At 38.7% G+C, this 24,200-nt stretch overlaps 1 protein-coding gene across 1 annotated transcript in view; it reads right to left on the bottom strand.

Moving 5' to 3' along the window:
- Positions 1–24,200, bottom strand: part of TTC29 (tetratricopeptide repeat domain 29) — a 249,786-nt gene that overhangs the window by 121,743 nt on the left and 103,843 nt on the right. The window contains exon 7 of the mRNA XM_088827845.1: positions 17,151–17,242. Within this exon, the coding sequence (XP_088683971.1) occupies positions 17,151–17,242 (92 nt within the window). The remainder of the gene's footprint in view (positions 1–17,150; positions 17,243–24,200) is intronic.

The following is a 24,200-nucleotide window of genomic DNA, read 5'->3' as shown; positions in this document are numbered from 1 at the left end:
ATATAACAATTATAAATGTTTATGCACCCAACATAGGAGCACTGCAATATGTAAGACAATTACTAACAAGTATGAAAGGGGAAATTAACAACAGTGCAATAATAGTGGGAGACTTTAATTCCCCACTCACACCTATGGATAGATCAACTAAACAGAAAATGAACAAGGAAATACAAACTTTAAATGATACAATAGACCAGTTAGACCTAATAGATCTCTATAGGACATTTCACCCCAAAACAATGAATTTCACCTTTTTCTCAAGTGCACAAGTAATCTTTTCCAGGATAGACCATATCCCGGGCCATAAATCTAGCCTTGGTAAATTAAAAAAGAATTGAAATCATTCCAAGCATCTTTTCTGACCACAATGCAGTAAGATTAGATCTCAATTACAGGACAAAACCTATTAAAAATGCCAACATATGGAGGCTGAACAACACGCTGCTGAATAATAAACAAATCATAGAAGAAATCAAAAGAGAAATCAAAATATGCATAGAAATTAATGAAAATGAAAACACAACAACCCCAAACCTCTGGGACACTGTAAAAGCAGTGCTAAGGGGAAGGTTCATAGCAATACAGGCACACCTCAAGAAACAAGAAAAAATTCAACTAAATAACCTAACTCTACATCTAAAGCAACTAGAAAAGGAAGAAATGAAGAACCCCAGGGTTAGTAGAAGGAAAGAAATTGTAAAAATTAGGGCAGAAATAAATGCAAAAGAAACAAAAGAAACCATAGCAAAAATCAACAAAGCCAAAAGCTGGTTCTTTGAGAAGGAAAATAAAATTGACAAACCACTAGCCAGACTCGTCAAGAAACAAAGGGAAAAGAACCAAATCAATAAAATTAGAAATGAAAATGGAGAGATCACAACCGACAACACAGAAATACAAAGGATTATTAGAGAATACTATCAGCGATTATATGGCAATAAAATGGATAACTTGGAAGAAATGGACAAATTCCTAGAAAAGTACAGCTTGCCAAAACTGAACCAGGAAGAAATAGAAAATCTGAACAGACCCATCACAAGCATGGAAACAGAAGCTGTAATCAGAAATCTTCCAGCAAACAAAAGCCCAGGTCCAGATGGCTTCACAGCTGAATTCTACCAAAAATTGAGAAAAGAGCTAACACATATTCTACTCAAATTCTTCCAGAAAATTGCTAAGGAAGGGAAACTTCCAAACTCATTCTATGAGGCCACCATCACCCTAATCCCAAAACCTGGTAAAGATCCCACAAAAAAAGAGAACTTCAGGCCAATATCACTGATGAACATAGATGCAAAAATCCTTAACAAAATTCTAACAATCAGAATCCAACAACACATTAAGAAGATCATACATCATGACCAAGTGGGCTTTATCCCAGGGATGCAAGGATTCTTCAATATCCACAAATCAATCAATGTAATACACAACATTAACAAACTGAAAGATAAAAATCATATGATTATCTCAATAGATGCAGAGAAAGCCTTCGACAAAATTCAACATCCATTTATGATAAAAACCCTCCAGAAAGTGGGAATAGAAGGGACATACCTCAGCATAATAAAAGCTATATATGACAAACCCACAGCAAACATTATCCTCAATGGTGAAAAACTGAAAGTATTTCCCCTAAAGTCAGGAACAAGACAAGGGTGCCCACTCTCACCACTACTATTCAACATAGTTCTGGAAGTTTTGGCTACAGCAATCAGAGCAGAAAAAGGCATAAAAGGAATACAAATTGGAAAAGAAGAAGTAAAACTTTCACTGTTCGCTGATGACATGATCCTCTACACAGAAAACCCTAAAGACTCTACCAGAAAACTACTAGATCTAATCAATGAATACAGTAAAGTTGCAGGATATAAAATCAACACACAGAAATCATTTGCATTCCTATATGCTAATAATGAGAAAATAGAAAGAGAAATTAAGGAAACTATTCCATTCACTGTTGCAATGAAAAGAATTAAACACTTAGGAATATATCTACCTAAGGAAACAAAAGACTTGTACATAGAAAACTATAAAACACTAGTGAAAGTAATCAAAGAGGACACTGATAGATGGAGAAATATACCGTGTTCGTGGATTGGAAAAATAAATATTGTAAAAATGAGTATATTACCCAAAGTAATTTATACATTCAATGCAATCCCTATCAAGCTACCAAAGATATTTTTCACAGAACTAGAACAAATAATCTCACAATTTGTATGGAAATACAAAAAACCTCGAATAGCCAAAGCAGTCTTGAAGAAAATGAATGGAACTGGGGGAATCAACCTGCTGGACTTCAGGCTCTACTACAAAGCCACAGTCATCAAGACAGTATGGTACTGGCATAAAGACAGAAATATAGATCAATGGAACAAAATAGAAAGCCCAGAGATAAATCCATGCACCTATGGACACCTTACCTTTGACAAAGGAGGCAAGAATATAAAATGGAGAAAAGACAGTCTCTTTAACAAGTGGTGCTGGGAAAACTGGTCAGCCACTTGTAAAAGAATGAAACTAGAGCACTTCCTAACACCAAACACAAAAATAAACTCAAAATGGATTAAAGATCTAAATGTAAGACCAGAAACTGTAAAACTCCTAGAGGAGAACATAGGCAAAACACTCTCCGACATAAATCACAGCAGGATCCTCCAAGACCCACCTCCCAGAATATTGGAAATAAAAGCAAAAATAAACAAATGGGACCTAATTAAAATCAAAAGCTTCTGCACAGCAAAGGAAACTATAAGTAAGGTGAAAAGACAGCCTTCAGAATGGGACAAAATAATAGCAAATGAAGCAGCTGACAAAGGATTAATCTCAAAAATATACAAGCAACTCCTGCAGCTCAATTCCAGAAAAATAAACGACCCAATCAAAAAATGGGCCAAAGAACTAAACAGACATTTCTCCAAAGAAGACATACAGATAGCTAACAAACACATGAAAAGATGCTCAACATCAGAGAAATGCAAATCAAAACCACAATGAAATACCATTTCACACCAGTCAGAATGGCTGCTATCCAAAAGTCTACATGCAATAAATGCTGGAGAGGGTGTGGAGAGAAGGGAACCCTCTTACACTGTTGGTGGGAATGCAAACTAGTACAGCCACTATGGAGAACAGTGTGGAGATTCCTCAAAACACTGGAAATAGAACTGCCATATGATCCAGCAATCGCACTCCTGGGCATACACACCGAGGAAACCAGAATTGAAAGAGACACATGTACTCCAATGTTCATTGCAGCACTGTTTATAATAGCCAGGACATGGAAGCAACCTAGAAGTCCATCTGCAGACAAATGGATAAGAAAGCTTTGGTACATATACACAATGGAGTATTATTCAGCCATTAAAAAGAATACATTTGAATCAGTTCTAATGAGGTGGATGAAATTGGAGCCTATTATACAGAGTGAAGTAAGCCAGAAAGAAAAACACCAATACAGTATACTAACGTATATATATGGAATTTAGAAAGATGGTAACCTTAATGGAGAGTCAGACACGACTGAGCGACTGAACTGAACTGAACTGAACCTTAACCCTGTATACGAGACAGCAAAAGAGACACATGTGTATAGAACAGTCTTTGGGACCCTGTGGGAGAGGGTGAGTGTGGGATGATTTGGGAGAATGGCATTGAAACATGTATATTATCATATGTGAAACGTATCACCAGTCCAGGTTCGACACATGATACAGGATGCTCGGGGCTGGTGCACGGGGATGACCCAGAGGGAGGGTATGGGGAGGAGGGAGGTGGGAGGGGGGTTCAAGATGGGGAACACATGTACACCCAGGGCAGGTTCATGTCAAATATGGCAAAACCAACCAATATAATATTGTAAAGTAATTAGCCTCCAATTAAAAAAAATAGCAGAGATATTACTTTATCAACAAAGCTCCATCTAGTCAAAGCTATGGTTTTTCCAGTAGTCACATATGGATGTGAGAGTTGAACTATAAAGAAAGCTGAGTGCTGAAGAATTGATGCTTTTGAACTGTGGTGTTGGAGAAGACTCTTGAGAGTCTCCTGGACTGCAAGGAGATCAAACCAGTCCATCCTAAAGAAAATCAGTCCTGAATATTTATTAGAAAGACTGATGCTGAAGCTGAAACTCCAGTACTTTGGCCACCTGATGTGAAAAACTAACTGACTGGAAAAGACCCTGATGCTGGGAAAGATAGAAGGCAGGAGGAGAAGGGGATGACAGAGGATGAGATGGTGGGATGGCATCACTGACGTGGTGAGTTTGAGCAGGCTCTAGGAGTTGGTGATGAACAGGGAAGCCTGGCGTGCTGCAGTCCATGGAGTCACAAAGAGTCGGGCATGACTGAGGGACTGACCCAAACTGAAAGTCACCTATGCAAGTGCGTTCTCAGTCATTCAGCTCTGTCCGACTCATTTGGATGCCAAGAACTGTAGCCTGTCAGGCTCTGATGTCCACGGAATTTCCCAGGTGTCGTCCCGACCCAGGGATCCAATTCGCGTCTCTTGGGTCTCCTGCATTGGCTGGCATATTCTTTACCACTGCGCCACCTGGGAAGCCCCGATGTCATCTATATAAGTGGCAAAATGCTTAGAAAGACAAACGAGTTCTAGTTGAGTGCTTAGTATATATTAGGTCTTCATATATTTTTGAATAAAGACATGGTTGAAAATTTGAGAAGTGAAACACTTATGTAGTACACAGAATCGATGCCTTTGAACTGTGGTGTTGGAGAAGACTCTTGACAGTCCCTTGGACAGCAAAGAGATCACTAGTCAATCCTAAAGGAAATCAGTCCCAAATATTCATTGAAAGGCCTAATGCTGAAGTTTAAGCTCCAATACTTTGGCCACCTGATGCAAAGAACTGACTCATTGGAAGAGACCCTGATGAGTGGAAAGATTGAAGGTTGGAAGAGAAGGGGATGACAGAGGATGAAATGGTTGGATGGCATCACCGAGTCGATGGACATGAGTTTGAGCAAGCTCTGGGAGTTGGTGATGGACAGGGAGGCCTGACGTGCTGCAGTCCATGTGGTCACAAAGAGTCGGACATGACTGAGTGACTGAAATGAACTTAACTCATGGGCAATTTCTTAATTTCATGTACCACTACCTATTACGTATGTACTAATTCCCATAGGCACATGCCTGGCACATCTATATTTCCAGCCCTGATTTCACCCTGTATTTCCAATTGTCCAGACATAGTTGGTATGTTAAGAAAGACAGTTCCTTCCATGTGATATCATCTAATAATGACACCAATGGCATTTTTGGGATTAATCTTCAGGAAACTACTTCATAGTGGAGTGATACAAAGCATTCACAAGTCATTTAATGTGTTTTGCTCTAAAAATGGGGTTACCCTCAAAGACTATTTTCTATGTTTTCTAAATGTGTCTCTAGATGAGTTTGGCTGTTTTGAAAGATCAAGCCCATCTCTCCATCTACGATGTTGAACAGGAGCTGTGCAAACGGACATGCCACAAGCTCAGAAAGAGCTTCAACAGAGTTTAATTTTTAAAAGATAGTGGCAGGATTAGAGGTATAAACTTGCATAACCTCCCAAAGTTTGTTGGGAACAACATCCATTTTCATAGAGAAGCTGTGGTATACTTGTAAAACTAAACTAAATTGCTTTAAAATAATGATATGTGCTATGGTAGATGGTAGAAAGATCTAAGCCTGAATCCCAGCTTGGCCTGTTAGATAAATAACTTTGATGACATCTGCACTATTTCTTCAGAGAAGGCAATGGCAAGCCACTCCAGTACTCTTGCCTAGAAGATCCCATGGATGGAGGAGCCTGGTAGGCTGCAGTCTGTGGGATCGCTAAGGGTCGGACACGACTAAGCGACTTCACTTTCACTTTCACACATAGGAGAAGGCAATGGCAACCCAGTCCAGTGTTCTTGCCTGGAGAATCCCAGGGATGGGGGAGCCTGGTGGGCTTCCATCTATGGGGTCACACAGAGTCGGACACGACTGACGTGACTTAGCAGCAGCAGCAGCAGCAGCACTATTTCTTAGCTTCTGTGTCCTCATTTTTGAAATGGTCATATGCATTGTGAGATGAAAAATTACATATATGTATAGCTTGGCACACAGTAAAAACTCAGTAAATGATAGCTCAGATGGTAAATAATCTGCCTGCAATGTAGGAGACCCAGGTTCAATCCTGGGGTCAGGAAGATCCCCTGGAGAAGGAATAGGCAACCCACTCTAGTATTCTTGCCTGGAGAACCCCATGGACAGAGAAGCCTGGTGGGCTACAGTCTATGGGGTCGCAAAGAGTTCATGACTAAGCAACTAACAGACACACACCAGCATTATTATTACCTCTCAGTGAAATAAAAAGCTATCAGACCTATAGCTCTGCTACGTGGTATTATTTGTCAATGGCTGAGAAGAAAATCAATTTAGCTAAGCACTGTTTTCTGAAAATCTTCCATTATGCAATGAATTAAACACTATAATTTGAACACACACTCTGCAAGACAGGCACATAAAGTCTTGGTATCTATTTTCCAGGGGACAGAGTGAAAGAACTAACACTGTTTACCTGAGTATTAGGTACTGCCAATGCATTCTTTTTTCCTTTCTTATTGGGAAAAGAATGTTCTATGTTTCAGAAATGGAACGGAATCTTATATTACTGAAGTTGTGAATATTGCATTTTATAATTCTGTTCTCACTTTTTTATAACAAAATTATGAATAATCTTCTTCCACACGCAGGAATAGTTCAGTTCTCCAAAAAAAAATCATGAAGTGTTTTGGGAATATTTCAAATGCAGATATCATGAAAGGCACACTCATTACTTTATAATATTTGTTTTGTGGAACAACTAAAATGGTATTGAGAAAGCTTGACAGTATAGGCAAATTAGTAAATAAAATAATTATTTTACTTAGAATTTTAGGCAAATTTGCAGATATCTAGGACTAAATTGATCATTTAATTTAACTCTCAAAGATCTTTCTTGAACTGTAATATTCAAGAAAAAATGGATGAAATGAGATAGTGAAGATTTTGTGTAACTATTTATCAAAATCATAGGGGAAATTATTTTTATTTAGTAAAAATGGATTCACCGAAGCTTTTTATGTTTGTGTTTGTGAAAGCTGATCTATTTTTGATGGACGAACATTTTGCATTAGGTTTAGACGGCTGAGGATTGTTAAACTGCAATATACACAAACCAAAAAACAAGTTCAGTGAACAAGAAACCCAAAACAGTATAAATAAAACTACCGCTAGGTGAGTCAAGTTGTTTTTCCCCCAAAGGAGCTACAGATCTCCAAAACATCCAAAATTATCTGGAACTTGCTCTAACAAATAATGCTAGAGAAAAAGCCTTCCTATTATAAACTGTATGCCCCACTCAATGAATGTGCAGTGCTAAAGCCAGTACAGTCGTTAATATAACGTCTGAAACATAAGCATTATATGCTGCTTAAAGGATGTGCACATTTAAAAGTTAGCAATAGCTTTAGACACCAGTCTTTCTTTGCAAGGGGAAGAATCAAATATTTTCTTACAGGAAAGCTACAGATTATTTGTATAAATTAAAGGACAAGGTTAAAGTGTTAGACAAAGATTCATTCCAGTTTTCTATATGCAGTGCACAGGTGCAATTGGAGCAGCATATTATATGGCATAATCATTAAACTCATTCAACCAGACCTTAGAGAGTTAAAGACATATATTCTGAGGAACAGGACTCCTCGGTCCAAAGAATGCGAATGAAATAGTGCAGAATATTTGTGTATCAAGGTGATTCCAGTTTCCAACTGGGAAAACAGGACTGTTAACACCCACATCCCCTGACAACTGTCCAATTATGTATATCACACTTGGCCTACTGTTTGCAGTAGAAGTAATCAATAAAGGATGTGGTTGAGTGAACATAGATTTTGGTTGAACCAATGCATGAAAACTTAATCATTTACTCAGAGAGAAAAAATCAAATAAAGCAGAGATGAAACAGCCACTGAGGGGTTTGTGGATTGTGCCACCAAGTTTGTGGGCCACAGATGAAAGTAATAAGGCAAATGGAATCAGTGACAGGAGAAAATGTTAAAAGCTATTCTTAATTTCATGAATTAATAGAAATGTTTTGATGTATGTTGCAGGGTCATTTTTAGGAAATTTTGCATCAAAGCCTGGATGTTCCATTTTAAAGAATATATGAAAATTACTAGGGCATATCATTTCTGTCAAGCAAGAAGAAATTAATTTTCAGCTATAACAGAAAGGCAATTTTCACACTTGAAACTTTGTACTGATTGATTTGAAGATCTCTACTGTGGAAAGTTTTCGAGGAAATAGTCTAACCCGAGTTTGCAAAAAAATGTACAATTGGTAAGGAATAAACAGAGTCGAACACGACTGAAGCGACTTAGCAGCAGCAGCAGCAGCAAACCCAGAGATGGGCTAGTGGTGACCAGTATGTCTTCAACAACTCTCCTTTTTGTGATTTTTTTCCCCTAGATTAAAAAAAAAAATCATTCTGATTATTTGAAGAATTTCAGTAAACGAGGGGGGAAAATGCCATAAGGAAAATAAGGGTATTTCCCTCTGTATTTACTCAAATTGTTTATCTATAAAATAATAATATTTACTTGGTAATTTCTCAACTCAGTCTGTCTTTGTTTTATGGACTATAATTCTGGCTTTTATAGCTCTGTCATAGGCAATTGTTCTCATTTTAGAACACTGACTTTTTTTTCACTAGATTCCAAGTAGGAGGGAAAAGACATTGTAAATGCTTATTTTCTGTTATGCTACTTAAACCCCTGTGCAATTAATATTATTCAGACCAACAGCAAAAATAACAAGCCCTGCTCACTATTAAAACCTTCATCAATAACCCTAACACCAGGGCTGAGTCTACCATTACCAAACAGGCAACTGTATTACCAAGTCCCTAGTCTTGAGGGAATGTGGCATGTTTTTCAATTGAAAGCTTAGTATAAATTCTTATAACCATTTTAGAACCTTCCAGCCTTGCAGCTTATTCACCTTTCATGCACGCTCAGCTGATGGCCTTAAACACACACTTATCCTAGACATGGCTATCCTCTTCCATTTCCTTTAAAGAGATGAAATATGTTTATAGAGATAGGACTCCCATTAGTGAAACTTGTGCAATTGCCCAGGGTAGGAGAGAGAGATTTAGAGGTGATGCTAAGCTTCATGTGCAGCTTGATTTATTTTCCAGTCGCCACCACCATAATTTCCTCTATTTTGGTTGTGCTCCATTTCTTGCATGTTACTACTTATCTTAGGACAGTTTAGGACTATGAAAGGGTGTGTGTGTGTATGTATGTATGTATGTATGCAGGTACATGCCAGAGAACACTAAGCTCTTGAAGTGAAAGTTTCTAAAAATGAACAGAGAATGTATTTCAAAGTATTTCTGGTGATGAGTGGACTCAATTTAATAATGTGTATCAGATATCTCATGAGTTTGATCCCTGGGTTGGGAAGATCCACAGGAGAAGGAAATGGCAAGCTACTCCAGTATTCTTGCCTGGAAAATCCCATGGATAGAGAAGCCTGGCAGGCTAGAGTCCATAGGGTCACAAAATAGTTGGACATGACTTAGAGACTAAACAACAACAACAATCAGGTATCTAGAATGCTCTTTTCCTACATGTATAGAATTATTTTTGAAATGTTTCTAGAGTTACTTTGCACAAAGAGTGAAAGAATATGCAGTGGTTTACACTCCCCTGATTGGTCCTCCAAAAACAGCAAAACAGCTGCAAAAATGGCAGATTTAGATTGGAAAGCTTGCAGTGGCCTTGGGACACAGTTTCCTCAAGACCTTGGAGGAAGCCTTTTCCATACTCTTTTGTGCATTACCTGGCTATGCATGTTCTCAGTTGAGTTCAACCCTTTGTTACCCCATGGACTGTAGCGCACCAGGCTCCTCTGTTCACAGAATTTTCCAGGCAAGAATACAGTGATTTACCACTTCCTCCTCCAGGGGATCTTCCTGACCCAGAGGTCGAACCTGTGTCTCCTGCATTGGCAGGTGGATTCTTTACCATTGTGCTGCTGCTGCTGCTGCTAAGTCACTTCAGTCGTGTCTGACTCTGTGTGACCCCATAGACGGAAGCCCACCAGGCTCCCCGGTCCTTGGGATTCTCCAGGCAAGAACACTGGAGTGGGTTGCCATTTCCTTACATTTATACAGTTAAGAAACCATGTCAACTATTCAAATCACTGATGACTTCATTGGTATTTTAATAGATAGGGATTCTTACAAGTGGAATTAACTTCATTTAGTATAAAAGTGAGATGAGGATACATTTTCTTGTCCATTATATGTTTGCCCCAAGGTAGGTTGTTAGACTGTTGAAACAGTCTAACAGTTATTAGACTGTTGTTACTAGGTCGCCTCTATTCCTCCCCCAAACACATCATACTTCATGATAAATCAAATACAGCTGGATCTGAGGGTCTCCAATCAAGATGGTGGAATAGAAGGATGGGGAGCTCACCTTCTTTCACAAATACATCAAAAATACACCTACATGTGAAGCAGTTCTGACAGAATGCCTACTGAGTGCTGGCAGATCTCCAACAGCCAAAATTTAGGAAAGATGACCACATAACCAGGGAGGATGCAAAAAGGAGGGCAAAGGAACTGTTATGGGACACAGGGAACTGTGCAAGAGGAGGAGTTCCCTCACCCTGAGAAGCCTCTTCACTGGCAAGGAGATCAGCTGGACAGAAAGGCAGCCTCCGAGAATTAGACGAGCATGCAGCAACCAGCTTGCAGCAGGTAGAACAGAGAGAGAGACCTGCACAGACGGTCCATGTCACCTCGCTGCACTCCCCAACCCAAGATGCATATTTGCGGGTGTGCACAGGAGTTGAGCGCTGAAACTCAGGCTTCAGGGGACAGACCTGGGGGAAGGACTGGGATTGGCTGTGCAGAGACAGCCTAAGGGGGCTCGAGTGTGGGACAGACTGCACTAGGGCGTGTGTTCAGAAGGAGCCTAGAAGTGAAGCACTGCTATTAACAGACACACAAAGGGAGGGGCCGGGGCCCCGCCAAAGCAGGCTCACACTTGGAGCGCTCACGGCCTGTGCGGCTCTGCTTCTACAAGTTTGGGAACATGCAGGTGCCAGAAGGCTGCCCACACATGGGCACAGGGCTGAAATCAGCACCAGTCCCCTGGGGCCACACCACTTAGGAAGCAGGGCTGAAATCTGAGTCCTCGAACCATGTTTGCGTGATCTGTAAATTTTTGCCACTGCTCCTGCTGCTGGATTCATAAATTACTGTGGAATATCCAGGTGGATTAAGGATGCTCCCATTGGCTGGGGTGGGTCTGGGGTTAGTAGCTGTGGACTCTGAGGATACACACACATTGGGATGGGGCCAGAGTCTGGGATGCTTCCATGGCTCCCACGGCAGGTCCAGGCAGGAGGCATAACCCTCCCAGACTTCAGACAACATTACAAAGCTACAGTAATTGAAACAGTGTGGTATTGACATTACTGCGGTTCTGGCACCTGACTTCAGTGGATCTGTGCCTACACATCTGCACTGGTGGCTCTGTGAATGCAGTGCCTCAGGGACGCCAGGGCACACTGCCTGCATTCCTGTGGTCAAGGCACTGTCCAGAGCAGTTCCCCAAACAGTGTACTTTGTAAGCCCACACAATGAACGAGAGGTGACACCACAGAATTCACTTCCTGGTGGACAGTCCCTGAGGAGGAATACTCAGTGGCTTTTCTCCCAGTGGGAGTGCTCTGGTTCTGCAGAAAGGACCCAAATAAACAAAATAAGAAATGAAAGAGGATAAATAACAACCGATACCACAGAAATTCAGAAAAATAAGAGAATACTATGAATAACGATGGATATGCCAACGAATTTGACAGTCTAGAAAAATGAACTAGCTTCTAGAAACATATAGTACACCAAAGCTGAATCAAGAAGATATAGTAATTTGAACTTACTGATCACTGGAAGTGAAATAGAATATGTCAAAACAAAAACAAAACTCCCTGCAAACTACAGTCCCAGATGGCTTCAACGTAGAATTATACTGAACATACAAAGAACTCATACCAATTGTTCTCAAACTCTTCCAAAAGACTGAAAGAAGGGGATACCCCTCCAATATCATTCTATGAAGGCATTACCCTGACACCAAAACCAGACAAAGATACTACCAAAAAAGAAAATTAAAGGCCAGTATTTTTTATAAGTGTAGATGCAAAAATTCTTCACAAAATATTAGCAAACTGAATCCAACAACACATAAAAACAGTAAGAACAACATGTTAAAAAAATCCCTTTTGAACATATAAAAAAATAAAATACTTAGGAATAAACCCTACAAAGGTGAAAGATCTATATGCTGAGAATTATAAAACACTGATTAATTGAAGATAATACAAAGAGACGGAAAGATAACTCATACTCTTGGATTGGAGGAATTAATATTGTTAAAATGGCCATACTTCCCAAAGCAATCTACAGATTTAATGAGATCCCTATCAAATTATCCATGACATTTTTCACAGAATTAAAACATATAATCTTAGAACTTATATGGAGCCATAAAAGACCCAGAGTTGCCATAGCAATCTTGAGCGAAAAGAACAAAGCAGGAGCTATAACCCTCCAAGATTTAAGACAATACTACAAAGCTAAAGTAATTCAAAGAGTGTGCTATTTGCACAAGAGCAGGCAGATGTATTAATGGAACAAAATAGAGAGCCCAGAAGTAAACCAACACACCTATTGTCAATTAATCTTTGACAAAGAAAGTACAGTGGAGAAAAAGTCTCTTCAGCAAGTTGTGTTGAGAAAGTTGGACAGACACTTTTAAATCAATGATATTAGAACAATCCCTTGCACTGTTCACAAAAACAAACTCAAAATGGCCTAAAGATTTAAATATAAGACATGATACTATAAAACTCCTAGAAGACAACATGGGCAAAACAGTCTCTGACATAAATTATAGCATGTTTTTGTAGATCAGTCTCCCAAGTCGATGTAAATAAAAGCGAAGTCATTCAGTTGTGTTCGACTCTTTTGCGACCCCATGGACTGTAGCCCACCAGGCTCCTCCGTCCATGGAATTTTCCAGGCAATAATACTGGAGCGGGTTGCCATTTCCTTCTTCAGCGGATCTTCCTGACCCAGGGATCGAACCCGGGTCTCCCACATATCAGGCAAATGCTTTACAGTCTGAGCCACCAGGGAAGCTCAAAGTAAATAAAAGCAAGGCTATTAAACAAATGGGACTGAATTAAACTTACTTTTTTGCACAGCAAAGGAAACCATTAACAAAATGATAAGATAACCTATAGACTGTGAGAAAATATTTGTAAATCATGCAGACAACAGGGCTTAATTTCCAAAATATACAAATAGTGCATACAACTCAATAACTTAAAAATGAACAACTCAAGCAAAAATGGGCAGAAGACCTAAATAAACATTTCTCCAAAGAAGACATACAGATGGCCAATAGAGACATGAAAAAATGATTAACTTTTCTAATTGTTAGAGAAATGCAAAACAAAACTACAATCACCTCACACTGATTAGAATGTCCAACATTAAAAAGTCTACAAATAATAAATGGTGGAGAGAGTATGGAGAAAAGGGAATTCTCCTACATGTGTTGGTGGGAATATAAATTAGTGCAGCCACTATGGAAAACAGTACGGAGGCTGCTTAAAAAACTAAAAACAGTACTACCATATGAGCCAGCAATCCCATTCCTGGGCTTCTATCCAGAAAAAACAAAAATTCTCACTCTAAAAGATTCATGAACCACAAAGTTTATAGCAGCACTATTTATAACAGCCATGGAAGCAACCTGAGGGTCTATCAACAGATGAATGGATAAAGATGTGGTATATATATGCAACAGAATATTACTCAATCATAAAAAAGAATGAAATAACACCATTTGCAGCAACATGGATGGACCTAGAGATTATCATATGAGGTGAAGTTAGTCAGAGAAAGACAAATATCACATGATATCACTTATATGTGGAATTTAAAATATGATGCAAACGAATTTATAAAACAGAAACAGACTCACAGACATAGAAAATAAACTTATGGTTACCAAAGGGGAAGAGGGTGAAAGAGTAAAATGGGAGTTTCAGATTAGCAGATACAAACTACTATATATAAAATAAACAACAAAGTCCTACTATATATCACAGGGAACTGTATTCAATATCCTGTAACAAACCATAATGGAAAAGAATATAAAAAAGCATATCTATATATATATCTGAATCATTTTGCTATATATCAGATACTGCCACAATGTTGTAAATCAATATATATATATATATAGTTGAAGTAGAGTTGATTTATATATATATATATGGATATATATATGGATCCTTTTTCTCAAATAATGCTTAAGCAGCTAAATTAAAACATTTGACTGTTGTTGTTGTAAAACTAATTGTTCGACTCTCTCCTTAGGTTTTATGGTATTGTTGCTATTTACTCGTTAAGTTGCGTCTAATTCTTTGGGACCCCATAAACTGCAGCAAGCCAGGTTTCCCTGTCCTTCACCATCTCACCGATTTTGCTCAAACTCATGTCCATTGAGTCCATGATGCCATGCAGCCATCTCATACTCTGTCATCCCCTTCTTCTCTTGCCCTCGATCTTTTCCAGTGAGTCAGCTCTTCCCATCAGGTGGCCCAAGTATTGGAGTTCAGCATCAGTCCTTCCAATGAATATTCAGAGTTGATTTTCTTTAAGATTGACTGGTTTGATATCTGCAGTCCAAGGGACTCTCAAGAGTCTTCTTCAGCACCACAGTTTGAAATCATCAATTCTTCAGTGCTCAGTTTTCTTTACGGTCCAACTCTAACATCTATATGTGACTACTGGAAAAACTACAGCTTTGACTATACAGACCTTTGTCAGCAAAGTAATGTCTCTGCTTTTTAATACACTGTCTAGCTTTGCCATAACTTTACTTCCAACAAACAAGTGTCTTTTAATTTTGTGGCTGCAGTCACCGTCTGCATTGGTTTTGGAGCCAAAGAAAATGAAGTCTGTCACCGTTTCCATTTTTTCCCTATCTATCTGCCATAAAGTGATGGGGTCAGATGCCATGATCTTAGTTTTTTGAGTGTTGAATTTTAAGCCAGGTTTTTCTCTCTCCTCTTTCACCTTCATCAAAAGGTATGCAATATAGATGAGAAATTCACATCGTGGAGTGGAAAATAAAATATTCCAGATGAGATCCCAGTTAACACCAGTTTAAACATCCAGTTTACACTTGAAAAGTATTTTAAGATGACCACAGGTTTTCAGAAGTTTCAAAAATAACTATAAAGACTATCAGTAACCAAAGGTGAAGACCAGCACTTGTTTTGTGACACAGTTAGTGCCCAATATAATAGGTTATAGAAGAAAAGATTTTTCGCTGAAGTTTTATCTCTTTGGTTATATTAGAACACAATGTCATTTTGTAGAAATTATTTTATAAGCATGTTAAGGGATGCATTTATTTAACTGTTTAGGCTTAGGCTAGGTCTGCTGCTACAAGGGAAGACAAATCATCCAATTGTTTCCTACTGATTCTAAACAGGGTTCACAGCAGACTCAAGCAATTAAATACTCAAAATGAGCTGGACAAAAGGATACAGAGTTAGTGTGCTCCAAACAGACATTAAATTGAATCCTTATGTATCTCTTTTTTGTGTGTCCAAACATCTGCTTCTTTCCAGTGATTATTTGGAAAAGAAAAGTTTAAGGGATAGCTAGGTTGATCATCCACAGGACGGTTATCAACCTTCATTTGAAGGGACCACAAAGCTCACAGGTTGCTTGCTTTACTCACAGCTGGCCCTGCCTTCCTAGAGTATATGTCCATACCCTTCTTATAAATATGTCTGTCCCAATCATTCATCCAGTGAAGACTGCAGTGCATTTAATTTATTTTGTTCAGCATTTTACACTTCATTGGTGTTGGTGTTTTGATATTTAATTATTTATTTAATATTTAATGATTATTATATTGGCAATGATAATTACATAATGAAGATCCATTTTCAATGCATTAGACATTCTAAGTACCTTTGGAATAATAATTTTACCTTTTAAAACACCACCAGTTATATGTATTTACAACTGAAATACAGATAGAAACAAATCAGAATTTCACACAATCTATATTTACTACTGGGTTTCCCTGGTGGCTCAGCAGTAAAGAATCTGCCTGCCAATGTAGGAAACACAGGTTTGATCCCTGGGTTGGGAAGATCCCCTGGAGAAGGAAAGGGCAACCCAGTCAAGTATTCTTGCCTGGGAAGTCCCATGGACAGAGTAGCCTGGAGGGCTACAGCCCATGGGGTTGCAAGAGGGTTGGACCCAACTGGACTAAACAACAATAACAACAATATTTACTATTACTATTACTACCACATAGTTAATACTACTACTACAAAATTATTTAAAAGCTATATCTTGGATATAAGGTAACGTACCAAAAACCAAGGCCATAACTTTGATAACTTTTCTTATTCTTACTCTGTCTTGGCTAAATATAATGCAGTGATTACATGGAGTACACAGCGATCACAATATGATGAGTGAATGCCATATCATATATTTTCCATGGAAACATTTGTATCACAAGTTGTTTATGTATTTGTTCAATTTTTCTGTTTTAAATGAAACATTGGGAATATTGGTTTTGCCCCTGATCGTTTATCCAGATGTGCTCAAAGGAGAGATGGATGTCTTAATGGAAGAAGCATAAAATGGAAACTTTCCTCACAGACGAGATCTGGAAAGGTCACGGTGAGCCAGTCACTGAAGCGTACTGTCTGTGAGAGGTGACCTGATTTTCCCCCCTCACTCAAGGTCATCACCAAACTTCCAGAAAATCAAAAAGTAAAATAATACGGAGGAGGAACAGACAAAGAAGGGTTTAGGTGCAAGTTTAAAAATGCCACCTTGGTTTAAAATAACTTATGATGAAAGGGTCACTTAAGAAGGGCACTGCTTAAAATTTAAGCAGGCAGTAATGGAAAGCGACAGACCTCAAACAATTTAAGTCTTTCACAGTTGAGTGAATTCACAGTGACAGCAAGACAAGGATGTGCAAACTTACCTCTGCAGGACCTTGGCCGTGGCTTCATAGGCTCTCCCCAGGCTGAGATCATCATCCAGGTCTGTAGAGATTTTGCCGTAAGTGTTGAGGACCTAAGGGGAAAGAGCAATACGTATTAAACATATAACATGACCAGATTCACTGGTGTTTCATTTCAAACCAGAAAAGATCCAAATTAATAGTTGTTTTTCATGTCACCATAAAATTTTTTATTAAAAATTCATGTTGGTTTGGTTTATTTTTATCTATTGTATTACTCGTTTCACAGCAATCTCTTTGAGCCTTGACAGTGAAGTCTTACTTTTGTAAAAATAATTCTTTTCCTGCACAATCCAAAATCTTCCAATTGATATAACTTAGGTGTGAATAAATAACTGAATGGGTTATACCATTATTTGAAAATATAGAACTATTATCTTAGGTAATATAAAGCAGATTATAATAGTCTACTAGGGTAGGTCAAATATCACTTCTCCTATAAATAGCTGTTTGAAAAGCATGAATTTAGGTTCCAGGCAATTTCTAAATCTATCATTTTATTAGAGGCATATCTCACAGTTTGTACACGTGTTCAGAATACACTAAAACTATTTCTTACAAATGTACTTCATTACCAACAATCTCTTCAATAATCAAAAGATTAGGGCTGCCACAGCCAAACATATGATCTTAATTTAACACTGACATCTGCATAGCATGATTTTCCTTTTTATTCTATTTCCCTTTCAAGGGCTAGAAGAAGGAAAATAAAATTCCTTCTTCCTCCTTCATTGTTACTTGACCCAACCTATTACACACATGAAGACACAGGAAGTCTCCAAAGACCTCTATGGAAATCCTTTTTGCACATTTTCGAAGAAAGAATTAGTGAAAGTCATTTGACAGCGTTGAGAGAGACAGTCAGCATGAGGGAAGATGGACATGCAGGATGAGCCTTCAGCCTGAATTAGGCATCTCAGAAAGTTTGCATGCTAGAGACAGTGTTGTTCCATCTTTACTTTCTTAAAGTTAATATTTAGGAAATAATCTTAGTGAGGCCACGGTGACACCTCCTAACCTGTGTGTGTCTGCATGTGGTTTACTAGTGACTGTGTGACATAATGCTGATATTAAAACTTACTGATACATCTTGACCCGGTGTTGTAATTCTTGTTAAACTGGCAAAGTTCAACAATTCAGTTCTTATTTTTAAGCCTCTTAGTAAGTCTCGTATGAACCTGAGAATTTTCTGTTCACTCTGTCCTGCACAAATGACAGCACTTAGACTGTCTGATATGACATGACATAGAGCTTTCTAAGTTAAAGGACAGAATCTTTGAATTTTGTGAATTTGTAAGAGACTTTATTAAATCCAAACATCAAAATATTAAGGAAGAGACTGTCTAGTGTCTCTTTTGGTCTATACATGTTTTATATGACATTCTAGAAATTTAAAGATCAAATATTACTATATTTTTGTGTCAAAAATAATTTATTCAGTAAATATTATTATTGGATGCCAGTGCTGTGATAGACCCTGCATGTTTGTGTGCCAAGTTGCTCCAGTCACGTCTGATTCTTTGCGACCCCATGGACTATTACATATAGCCTGCCAGGCTCCTCTGTCCATGGAATTCTCCAGGCAAGAATATTGGAGTGTGGTCGCCATGCCCTCCTCCAAGGGAATCTTTCTGACCCAGAGATCTAACCTGGGTCTCCTGCAGCTCCTGTGCTGCAGGTGGATTTTTTACCACTGAGCCACTGGGGATGCCCCCTATTAGACCCTGGAACATCTCACAGAGAAGAGAGTATGCCTACAGACCTTCAAGGCATTTACAGTCGAGTGGAACAGAGGTTTGCACTGATGCAGCTGTGTGAATTAGTGATGACTGAAGAGAAGTTTCTCCAGGGCTTCAACTGCTTGTCCTGCACCATGCTCCCATGTCCCTGGCCACTGTGAACCCGGAAGCAGTAATGCAACATCTGGAAGTACCCAGCATTATGTCAGGACTGTGCCTCCTTTGACCACAGTTGGAAGGGTAGGTGCCCAAGAAATCATAGGTAAACACTTCAGTATTGATGGCTCCTCTCCCACACAAGTATACAGCACTCCCAGGGAGCGACTGGAGCAAATACCAGCTCAGTCTGGGCTTCTAGTTTTGACGTTGGACTTGATTTTACAGAAGCTTCCTCATGGAACACGATGGGGTTGGCTGGAATGAACACTCACCTTAGAGTAAGAAGACTGGGATGCAAGATGTACTTCTACTACACCCAACACATCTGGCCTAAGAAATCTCCCTGAGAAGCTTTCCTCAGAAGCGAAAATGAAAACCTCCCTCTGAGGGGTGTGGGATAATACAGAGAGCTATCTGAACTTAGGGGTGAGAATTTTCTGGGACTCTGTAACCAGCCATCAGCAAAGAGCTCCTGGAGAACCCCTTCCTCAGAGTAAAGACAACACATTCTATTTGTGACTTGAGAGAGTTCATCACTGAGCTTAAACACTTTACCTAAAAATAGGAAATATACAGGCAGTGGGAAAAATATAGTTCATTACTGGCCCAAAGGGGAATACATATATATATATACACACACACATGTATATAATATACATAAATATGGTATGTGGAAAAATAGCATTATAAATTGTGTAGAAAATAACTGTTGGTGGAATGTAAATTGGTGCAGCCACTATGGAAAACAGTAGGGAGTTTCCCTAAAAAACTAAAAGTAGAGCTACCATATGATCCAGCAATCCCACTCCTGGGCTTCTATCCAGAAAATACAAAATCTCTAATTTGAAAAGATACATGCACTCCAGTGTGCACTGAAGTACTGTTTACAATAGCCAAGACATGGAAGCCACCTAAATGTCCATCGACAGATGAATGGATAAACAAGATGTGGTATATGTACACAGTGGAATACTACTGAGCCATGAAAAGTGAAACAATGCCATTTGCAGCAACGTGGATGAACCTAGAGATTAACATATGAAGTGAAGTAAGTCAGACAAAGATAAAATAGGATATCACTTATATGTGGAATCCAAGAAATAATACAAAAGTATCTATGTACAAAATAGAAACAGACTCACAGACATAGAAAACAAGCTGTTAATCATCAAAGAGGAAAGGGAGAGATAAATTAGGAGTACAGGATTAACAGGTACACACTGCTATACATAAAATAGATAAGCAACAAAGGTTTACTTTGGGGACACTATTCAATATCTTGTAGTAACTTATAATGGAAAATAATCTGAAAAAAATACAAAACTGATTCACGTTGCTGTATGTCTGAAACTAACAACATATTGTAAATCAATTATTCTTCAATTAAAAAAAATGAATATTAAATACCTCAATAAACTCAAATTGTGTAGAAAATAAAGATGTGTTACATTGACCTTACAGTAAGTAATGTTACCTGCTTTTTAATTAAGGTACAATTTTCAAATTAATGAATATCAATCAACTTAAATCACTAGACAAATAGTAGAATCTTCTTTACAAAGAATACTTTAAGTGAGAAAATACAGTGTAGAAATCTGAAGGATCCACTGTATTTGATTGAATATCCCTGTGGCATGCAATTTATTGGAAACAAATCTAGTGTCCGGAAGGTTAAATTCTTTCATCACAAATCAAATATAAGAGAAAAGAAAAAAGAATATCAGGTGCAAAGTATTTTGATGCATTAAAAACTCATTGTCGTGGTGGTCATTTAGTTGCTAAGTCTAGGGGAAGCAAAATTCATAGTTTTTGTCTTTTCTACTTTCTAGGCAGCTCAATGTGTTTGGTGAAAACGCCACATCAAAGATTGTGCAGTTGGCTGCCTAGTTTCCCATCATTCCAAGATTTCAAGATTTAATGCTTAGGGAAAGGAGGGGAAATACTTTTCTGTCTCCTTCTGACATGGCACTGAGCATGCACAACTCAAACTAATACAGATCACTGACATGAAGTTTAAAATGGGCTTCCGTACTCTGGCTGGTGACTCAAACTGCCATTGTTTCTGTAGGAAAATAACCCATGGAAAATAACAACTAAAACAAGTTACAGCATCGAGCCCATCTGAGATGGAAATTTTGTAGCTTTTCAAAAATTTCAGTAAACTCCACTTCTTTTATTTCACATTTTTTATATTTTTTTCTATATATATTTCTTTCTCCACTTACTACCTTCCCCCCACTACTCCCTTCCTTATTTAATTCAATACTTGAAACCTGTTGGGACTTTTACTCTGAGGGCATCAACCAGACTTTTGAAGGGCCTTGTGGGAAATTAATCAAATCTCCCTCTGGGTGCTAAAATTTTCTTTAAATACCTTAGACTCGAGTCAGACAGGCTTACTACTGAGCCAAGTGACATGTGTCAAGTGACTTAGTATCTGTGAGTTTTATTTCCTTGGGTGTAAAATTGAAATGAATAGTCTACCTTGAAAATATGTTATAAGGTTCTACTACTAAGGATTTGAATGAAGTACCTGCTTAGTTTTCCCAAGTCTTATGTAACTGAGTGGTTCTCATACAGGGGTTGTTTGCCTCATAGGGGATATCTGGCAATGTCTGGACATGTTTTCAGTTCAGTTCAGTTCAGTCGCTCAGTTGTGTCCGACTCTCCGCGACCCCATGAATCACAGCATGCCAGGCCTCCCTGTCCATCACCTACTCCTGGAGTTCACTCAAACTCATGTCCACAGAGTTGGTGATGCCATCCAGCCATCTCATTCTCTGTCGTCCCCTTCTCCTCCCACCCCCAACCTTTTAGGCTGTCATAATTAGGAGAAGCCAGAAGGCAATGGCAAGCCACTCCAGTACTCTTGCCTAGAAAATCACATGGACAGAGGAGCCTGGTGGGCTGCAGTCCATGGAGTCGCTACTAGTCGGACACGACTGAGCGACTTCACTTTCACACATTGGAGAAGGAAATGGCAACCCACTCCAGTGTTCTTGCCTGGAGAATCCCAGGGACGGCGGAGCCTGGTCGGCTGCCGTCTATGGGGTCGCACAGAGTTGGACACGACTGAAGCAACTTAGCAGCAGCAGCAGCAGGGATGCAACCCAACAGCCTATAATTCACGATATAACCCCTTCTCCCACGACAAAGAAGTGACCAGTTCCAAACGTAAATAGCACTGCCACTGAGAAATTCTCATCTAGTCTTCGCTTGAACGATTTTCCTGATGGGAGACTATCCTCCTGTGAGACCAGGCACTGAATCATTGGAAAGTGACGTGAAAAAAATTTTTAGTTAAGTTGAATCAAAATCTATGACTCTGCCTGCTAGCCAAGGTTGTGTTTTGTGGGACAAGATAAGTCCATTCCTCTATCATGTGATGGTTCTTCCAATACCTGAAAGAGCTATTTTTCCTCCTTAAAGTCTCCAAACTCACAGAGGCATCCAGGACACTCCGAAACAAGTGAGGATGAAACCCCAACAGTTTTGCTCAACATTTGAACATTTTATTTCAAATTCTGTCTAAGAGTTCTAGAAGAGTTTAAATAAACCCAACTGTACCAAAATACATCTATAAAACCACAACAGGGATCCATCGGACTTGTCTATAAATAAGAAGTTATGAGCCCATTGCCTGGGGTGCATTTTTTAAAATCTTTTTCTTCCCTGCCCACCATAAAAAGGCAGCAGAGCCAACATTTTGTTATACAGCCCTACACAAAACCCAAATTGTGCCACTTCATAACAAAGGTGCAGCACGGAGCTCAACACTGTGCATTACTTTGAAGAGAAAAAGGAAATGATACAGATTTATTCTTGTGCAATAAGAAATACAGAAATAAAAAAGCCATCTTGAGCTTGAAATCATTGTCAAATCTTATCGGAAATACATTTATTCTGATTTCTGGCAATCTAACCCCCTTTAGCCATTTCACAGTTGGTGAGCAGAAAGGATGTTTCTGCCTCATTTACAGCATCTGAACATGATTCAGACAATCAACTGCAACATTAGTCAAAGAAATCAGTGGCTAATGGTTTCTGACAAGCGCTGCAGTAACAGGCTGAGGACCAGACTGGCCAGCATTTTACGAGGGATGGCAATAGGTGGTGGGGAGGACGACAAAAGTGAGGGTGAGCAGAGCTGCTTCCCCATCACCGAAAGCCTCCGATACGCTTTCTGCAAGGGCAAGTATCTGCCATGCAGTGAATACAGTAATCTTTTGCTTCAAATATGTTATATTGAATGAACACTGAGGACAATCACGTGTGCAGCTCTGCAAACGATGACACACGAAAGTAGTTAAATATTTTGCATTCTGCTGAAACTATACCCTTAAGTCAGGAGTAGTCCAGCCTGACTATTTATACTGATCATTTGGACTGTGTATTCTTTCTCCCTGAAATGCATTACTCATCATTTGAACCGTTACATCACCTGACACAGAAAGTGAAGGCTGATGGCCCAGTGCAGAAAGAACTCAGTGTTAAAAGACATGAGTTCTTGCTTCTTAAGGGCCTCGAGCTCAGAGTGTGACCTTGGACAGGTCACTTGGTTACTTTGAGCTTCAGTTTCCAAGTCTGAAAGATAAAGGGGTAGGACCAAAAGATCTAGAATTCTCTGTTCCAGAAATATGACTTTGATTTTATACTATGTTGATATATTAAGTAGTTGAAGATAGGTCCTAATTATTTTCTATCATTTATCTTTGACTTAAAAATCCCTGATGAATTTATGTTTAATTTGTTTAAAACAAAAGAAACAAAATGATAAGTCATTTCATTCATTTGAAATTTTCTTTTCAACCTTTCTCCCTTATTTGAAAAATATTGCGTATTCTTAATGAACTGCTTTTAAAAAAATATCCCTACCATGGAGTAAGTGATAACAAGAAAGGCTAAATCTACAAAGCTTTTGGTTCATATTTAATAGTGATTGTTACATATACAATGATCAGTGCTGTTCAAAGATAGTAAACATTTTATACCTTGAAATATTTAAAAATTGGATGAAAATTTACTGTGAATTTCACTTAATTTCATAAACCGAATTAGAATTGCTGGTTAGTCTCTCACATACTAGGAGTTTACGTTGCATTTTCAAAAGCTA

Source organism: Moschus berezovskii, chromosome 19 (assembly GCF_049115385.1).
Source record: "Moschus berezovskii isolate FMDL1 chromosome 19, NW_MosBer_1.0, whole genome shotgun sequence".
Taxonomy (NCBI): Eukaryota; Metazoa; Chordata; class Mammalia; order Artiodactyla; family Moschidae; genus Moschus; species Moschus berezovskii.
Note: the sequence above shows the minus strand (reverse complement) of the source record. Positions and strands in the feature narration are given on the sequence as shown.